This window comes from Calidris pugnax, unplaced genomic scaffold (genome assembly GCF_001431845.1).
Source record: "Calidris pugnax isolate Ruff unplaced genomic scaffold, ASM143184v1 scaffold587, whole genome shotgun sequence".
Taxonomy (NCBI): domain Eukaryota; kingdom Metazoa; phylum Chordata; class Aves; order Charadriiformes; family Scolopacidae; genus Calidris; species Calidris pugnax.
In genome coordinates this window covers 13085-19925 of record NW_015091284.1, presented here as the reverse complement: position 1 = coordinate 19925, position 6841 = coordinate 13085, and the positions used below count along the sequence as shown (strand labels likewise).

At 53.1% G+C, this 6841-nt stretch overlaps 1 protein-coding gene across 1 annotated transcript; it reads left to right on the top strand.

The window, feature by feature from the left end:
* Nucleotides 1-2216: 2216 nt before the first annotated feature.
* On the top strand, nucleotides 2217-4774 carry LOC106899044 (protocadherin gamma-A9-like). Its single transcript, XM_014960701.1, has one exon. It carries the CDS (start codon nucleotides 2546-2548, stop codon nucleotides 4772-4774), a length of 2229 nt encoding a protein of 742 aa, XP_014816187.1. The 5' UTR covers nucleotides 2217-2545.
* The last annotated feature ends 2067 nt before the right edge of the window (nucleotides 4775-6841 follow it).

Here is a 6841-nt window from a genome sequence, read left to right as displayed (position 1 = left end):
TCCCTCCCTATTGCCCGGGTTTTCGCCGGGTGGTGTGGATGGGGAGTGCTATTTCTTGTGTTCGTGAAGAAATGAAAGGTCGGGGTAACTTCCTGTTCCCTGGCACGACATTAGCCGCGTCACTCCTTTGTTTCTCGGTGGTCACTGGTTCACCCGAGATATTTTTTTCCATAACTCTCATTTTGCGTAAATTATTATGAGTTAGTAACGGTGAAGGCGAATCCTTACTGTGTGGAATGAGATCTGGTGTTTCTGCATAATAGACTCGGGTTTGCCAGTAGCGGTTAGAGTTGTTTCCTTTCTGATCGACTTTCCCCGAAACTCTGTACTTGAGCCGTTTTGATGAACGATCAAAAACCCGTTGGTTAATGCTTTTTCAATTCCAAATGGAAACATGCGTGTGGCTCCATGAATGGAAAGGGGACAGGCTTTTCGTCCCTAGTGATATTCGAGACTATAGTCCGAATATAACTTCTGCGGAATGAGGCTGCAAAAATGGAGTGGGACGGGTTAACTTTTTTCTGGGGAGTGATGATCCGTGTCTCAGTAAAGGAACGAACGGTGTATTCCCTTTCCACTCACAGCAGGAATCCAGTGGCGGCACTTGTTGGTTCTTCATTGGTCACAGGTTGAGGTGAGAGATTTTGGCTACAACTCTCTAGTGAGTTAGGAACGGTGAAGGCGGTAAACTAACGATTCTTCAGGACGGAAAATGTAGTGGTGTCCAAAGGAAAATGTGCGTGTGGCTTCGTGAATGGAGAAGTTTAATGTTGTTCCTCCTCGCTGTTACAGAATGTCTGTCCTCTTCTGCCGTGTGTCCTCTCATCCGTTGGAGGAAGGCTGCTGTAGAAATGGCAGCGTTAATGGCGTGGATGAATTTTATCCAGGAATGTTTTATCCGAGTTTCTTGTGCTGTTATTTCTCATTTTTCTCTTCCATCCTGTGTGGTAGTGCCTTTTTTTACCCTTTCCCGATCTGTCTTTCATACACAGGTCCAGGTGTAGAATGCCATCTCAAGAAAACAAAAAGTAACAACTTTCAGTATTTCAGAGCTTGTCTTCTTTTCCTCTTGCCAAAGAGTGGTGCTGGGACCTGCCTGATTGGTTTGACAGGGAATACGAGACAGAGAAATTCGGTGTCTCAGACACGTTTTGAAAGTTGTTGGGTTTGCCTGCTTACAAGCGGAGGCCTCTGCTCAGGCTGAGGACATACGTAAAGCAAAAAGGAAATGCACAAACTGACAGCAATTTGGCACTTGAATCAAGTCCTCTCTCCGCATAATTTAGAGTGTGCAGCCGTACTTGCCTTTTGAAGTCCTGCAGTATTTGGTTGAAAAGGTGCCTTACCAATGTGAATACTCAAGAATGAGATGAGCTCTTTACTAAAGCTTTAATTTACTCAATTAAATACAATATGAGGTATAACAAAGGGAAAACATAGAAGTCCTTAAACATTCCTTTTTCCAGTATTTTATGTCTCCGTACATGTACCACTATTTTAGTATAATTCAGTTTAGAGGGAAGGACTCTACCCATCCTGTGAACATAAGTAAATCGACAAGGAAATATACAAAATGTTCGTTTAGTTTCTGCAGAGGTACTTGTCTCATGCCGTCCTACACTATTTGGTGAAAGATCTGTTCTCCAACATGAAATTTCAAAAATTAGATAAATGCTTTACCGTTTACCATTAATCCATTTCACCGTGATTTCTGAAAAAAAAAAACAAAAAAAAACCAAAAAAAACCCACCCAACAAATCAAAGGGTCCTCCCACTTGGGATAATGAATCCCTGATTCTCCGAGGCGTGGTCCGTGGTAATATCAGGTTTCCTATAGACAGAGTCTGTTTTCCGTTGCTGTCTTTGTACCAGTAATCAAGTATGACTGCCACAACAATTATTGATGAGGATTTTTCTTTGGGACGAACGGGATAAGATTTGTAATATTCTAAAAGTCAAATTTCAAAAAATTATTTTACTTTACCTTTATTGCCATTACCAAGTGATTTTTCACTTGTGGCAGATTTAACAGGTTTCGTTAAAGAGAAGAACGGATTAGAAAAAAGCCAATGCAGGGAACAACCGCTGTCCTCTGGGAGAGGATCTTCACTGCGGCTTTGTTCTACTGGTAGGGATCTGGGGAAATAATGTGGCTGTGTGACGGGCTCTTGATCTGCGATTTGGGGGACGGAAAGGCGGGCGGGCAGCGGCGGGCAGCGCTCGGTGGCTGCAGTGCCGGGAGGAGGCTGCGGGCGCCGCTGTTGACCGAGGAGGAGCGAGAGGAAGGCCGGAGCGCTGCAGGCAGCCCCGCCCGCTGCGGCCCGGCTCGATCGCTCGCCCGATCGCTGGCTGGCTGGTTTGCTGGGCGGGCGAGCGTTCTGCGATCGTCCCCGCGGTGCGGAGCCGTGGTGCAGCGAGGCGGAGGGTGCGGCGGCAGCGGCCGGGAGCGGCGAGACGGTGACGGAGCCGAAGCCGGATCGGTAGCCGGATCGGGAGGCGGAAGAGCGGTCGGCGGTGTTGCGGTGCCGGCGGTGGGGCGGCGGAGATGTGGTCGGCGGGGAGGCGGTGGGTCCGGCGGGAGCGAGCCCTGCTGTGGTGCGTCCTGTTGGCGGCGTGGGAGGCGGCGTGGGGTCAGCTGCGCTACTCGGTTCCCGAGGAGATGCCGAAGGGCTCGTTCGTGGGCGACGTGGCCAAGGACCTGGCAATGGACCTCACGGCGCTTCGAGACCGCGGCGTCCGCCTCCTGGACAGAGGTAGGACGCAGTATTTCTCGTTGCACGGGAAGACGGGACATTTAGTGACGGCGGAGAGGATAGACAGAGAGCAGCTGTGCCGGCTGGTGGAGAAATGCGTGCTGCGCTGTGAGGTGATCGTGGAGGGAGAAATGAAGGTTTACGGAATTGAAGTGGAAATCACGGATATTAACGACAACGCCCCCAGTTTCCGAGAGGCGAAAACAGAGCTGAAACTTACCGAGACGACAGCCCCAGGGTGGCGTTTTCCTTTGGTCGAAGCTCAGGACCCGGACGTGGGTCGGAATTCCCTGCAGAGCTACGAGCTGAGCGGCGACGAGCACTTCTCGCTGGCCGTGCAGGCGGGCCCCGGCGGGGAGCAGCGTCCCGAGCTGGTGCTGGCGAAGGCGCTGGACCGGGAGGAGGCGGCGTTTCACGAGCTGGTGCTGAGGGCGAGCGACGGCGGAGAGCCGCGGCGGACGGGCACGGCGCGCATCCGCGTGTCGGTGCTGGACGCCAACGACAACGCGCCCGCCTTCAGCCAGGCGGAGTACACGGTGCGTGTGGCGGAGGACGTGCCCGTGGGCTCCGTCCTCGTCACCGTCACGGCCACCGATGCCGACGAGGGGATCAATGGACAAGTAAAATACAGTTTCCATAAAATTTCGGACCGAGCGTCGGAACTTTTTCACCTGGACGCTGTGACTGGAGAAATATCCCTTAAGAATCATATGGACTTTGAGGAAATGTCGTCCCATGAACTGGAGGTGCAGGCACGGGACGGAGGAGAGCTTTTCGACAGGGTGAAAGTTACGATCACAGTGATTGACGTGAATGACAACGCGCCCGAACTGATAGTGTCGTCGGCGCTGAGCGAAATCTCTGAGGACGCTTCGCCGGGGACGGTGGTGGCCCTGCTGCACGTCCAGGACCGGGACTCCGGACTCAACGGGCAGGTGCGGTGCAGCATCGCCGAGAACCTCCCGTTCCGTCTGGAGAAGAGCTTTGAGGACTACTACCGCGTGGTGACGGCGCGGGAGCTGGACCGCGAGGAGGTGTCGGAGTACAACGTGACGGTGCGGGCGTCGGACGGCGGGTCGCCGCCGCTGCGGAGCAGCGCGGTGCTGGCGCTGCGGGTGCTGGACGTGAACGACAACGCGCCGGTGTTCGCGGAGGCGCGGTACAGCGCGCGGGTGCCCGAGAACAACGCGGCGGGCGCGCTGCTGCTGAGGGTGCGGGCGCGGGACGCGGACTGGGGCGCGAACGCGCGCGTGCGGTACCGGCTGTGGGAGGGGCGGGTGCGGGGCGCGCCGCTGTCGTCGTACGTGTCGGTGCAGGCGGAGACGGGCGCGCTGTACGCGCTGCGCTCCTTCGACTACGAGGAGGTGCGCGAGGTGGGGCTGTGGGTGGGGGCGGAGGACGGCGGCGCGCCGGCGCTGAGCAGCAACGTGTCGGTGCGGCTGGAGATCGTGGACGAGAACGACAACGCGCCGCAGGTGCTGTACCCGCCGCCGGCGCCAGCGGGCTCGGGCTCGGGCTCGGGCTGGGGCTCGGTGTCGGGGTGGTGGTCGGGCGTGGAGCTGTGGCCGCGGTCGGCGGAGCCCGGGTCGCTGGTGGCCAAGGTGGTGGCGGTGGACGCGGACGCGGGTCAGAACGCGTGGCTGTCGTACGAGCTGGCCAAGGCGACGGAGCCGGGTCTGTTCCGCGTGGGGCTGCACAGCGGCGAGGTGCGGACGGCGCGGTTGCCGCTGGCCCGCGACGCGGCGCGGCAGAGCCTGGTGGTGGTGGTGAAGGACCACGGGCGGCCGGCGCTGTCGGCCACGGCCACGCTGAGGGTGGTGCTGGGCGAGAGCGTGGCCGAGCTGCTGTCGGAGCTGGGCAGCGCGGCGGCGGCGGCGCCGGGCGAGCCGGGCGGCAGCCTGACGCGCTGGCTGGTGCTGGGACCCCGCCGCTCCCCCGGTGAGTTCCTCCCACCCTCGGAATTGCTCCGCCACGCTTCCCTCTCGCGAGTCTCTGCCCTTTCCCCTACCTGTGATCTTTGAACGGATGTTTGGGATTATTTAGAAAAGGGAATTTTCATTATTAGCAGGGTTAGATGTCTACCTGACAGCACTTGTGCTTGAATAGGATGGATTGTCTTGAAACAGGCTGTATATTGCCCCATCTCCGCCACGCTTCCCTATCGCGATCTCTGCCCTTGCTGTCCTGTGTTTGCTGTCCCTCCTCGGGAGGTTTAGTTAGGAGGAAGTCAAGGTTTGGTTCATGAGCGCACTGTGCTGGTGCGTCTTGCTCCGGGGAGGTGATCGTGGGCTCGTTGCTCAGTGTTGGACTTGGTTTGGTCGCCAGGAGAAGTGGGGCTGGTGTTGGCTTGAGGTTCGGTAGAGCTTGAACGTGGGATCGTTGTTCAGTGTTGCACTTGTTGGGGGAGTCAAGAGAAACGGGGCTGCTATTGTCTTCAGTTTCGGTAGAATGCGGCATTGTGGTCTTGTGACGCACCATGTTGTTTCTCATTTTGTCCCCTGACGTGTAATACCGATTTTCCTCTCAGTACTACATTTCTAAATGAATTTTTTACATTTTGAGCAAATGGAAATTTTCCTTATTGGCAGGGTTAGAGATGTTCCTGACATCACCTGTGCTTGAGCAGGATGAGATTGTCTTGAAACAGACTGTAAATGGTCCTGTCTATAACTCAGCTGCTCACAGTTTCTACTCTTCTCTGCCTTTCTGTTTCTTCATGAGAATGTGATGAGCAACAGAAGGTCATTGTATTCGTGTGTGCTTTTATCTTTATGCTCAGGGCAGAGGAATGGGAAGAGTCATATGAGGGTGGGAGGGGAGCGATTCAAGGTGCTGGAAGAAGTGTAAGGAGAGGGATTTTGGCCCAGTACCAATGGTTCCTGATCCAGCTTCTCCTGGAGGACCTCTTTCCTTTTACTCTTAGACTCTTGATGTTTCTTCCATGAGGTAGTGATTGCATGATTGTATCTTCTCAGTAGAGAGATGTGAGATATACATTTGGGAAGTTTCTGGTGTGATAGTGTTGCATGTTGAAGAGAAATGGTCTGGGTCACTGGCCTTTCATGTCCTGTGCTTTCAAACTATATGGCTTAGAGAACACCTTGAAAATTTTGAAGGGTTGGAGATGAGAATCGTGGGAGATGTGGGTCGCCAGGAGAAGTGGGGCTGCTGTTTTCTTGAGTTTCGTTAGAGTGCAGCTTTGTGTTCTTATCATGCACTGCGTCATTTCTCATTTTGTCCTCTGACATGTAATATCGACTTTCCTGTCTGTACTAGCTGTTCTGAACAAATGTTTTGCATTATTAACAAATAGATGTTTTCGTTATTCGCAGGGTAAGGTGTGTTCCTGACACCATATGTGCTTGAGTGGGATGAGATTGTCTTGAAACTATTCTTTGCACCATCTATCACTTTAATGTTCATTGTTTCTGCTCTTCTTAACAAAATTCTGTTTCTCCATGACAACGGAGAGAGCAAAAAAATGTCTTTGTCTTTCTGCATTGATTTATCTTTGTGCACATGGTAGAGGAATGGGCTGGGCAGCAACTGATCCCTTGTTGAGGTCTGTCTGCCTGTTTTGAAGATGAAAGCAAATCACAGAAGTTGTGACCATTTGAAAAAAGGCTGTGAGTTGCTGCGTTTGAAAGACTATTCATGGGAGATATGTTTAGATTGTCTTTTATGTCTGACAGGGTTGAATATTGCTGGACGTGTCTTGTCCTGAGAATACATGCTATGGGAAGAGTCATAGGAGGGCAGGAGGTGAGAGATTCAAGGTGTTGGGATAAATGTAAGGAGAGGAGTTTGGGCCCTGTGCCTGTGTTCGCTGACCCAGCCTCTCCTGGAGGAGCAGTTCCCTTTTACTCTTAGACTTTTGGTGTTTCTTCTATGAAGCAGTGAGAACATGGTTGTATCTTCCTTCTCAGTATGGAGATGTGAATATATTTGTGTGAGAAGTTTGTGGCGTAATAGTGATGCGTGTTGAAGAGAACTGGTCTGTGACACTGGTCCTTTCGTGTCATATGCTTTCAAACTGTCTGGCTTAAAGAACACCATGCAAATCTTGAAGACTGGGGTATGACATTCAT

Excerpts from the sequence above, each read along its gene's own strand:
- LOC106899044 (XM_014960701.1), top strand. The coding sequence starts at position 2,546 with ATGTGGTCGGCGGGGAGGCGGTGGGTCCGGCGGGAGCGAGCCCTGCTG.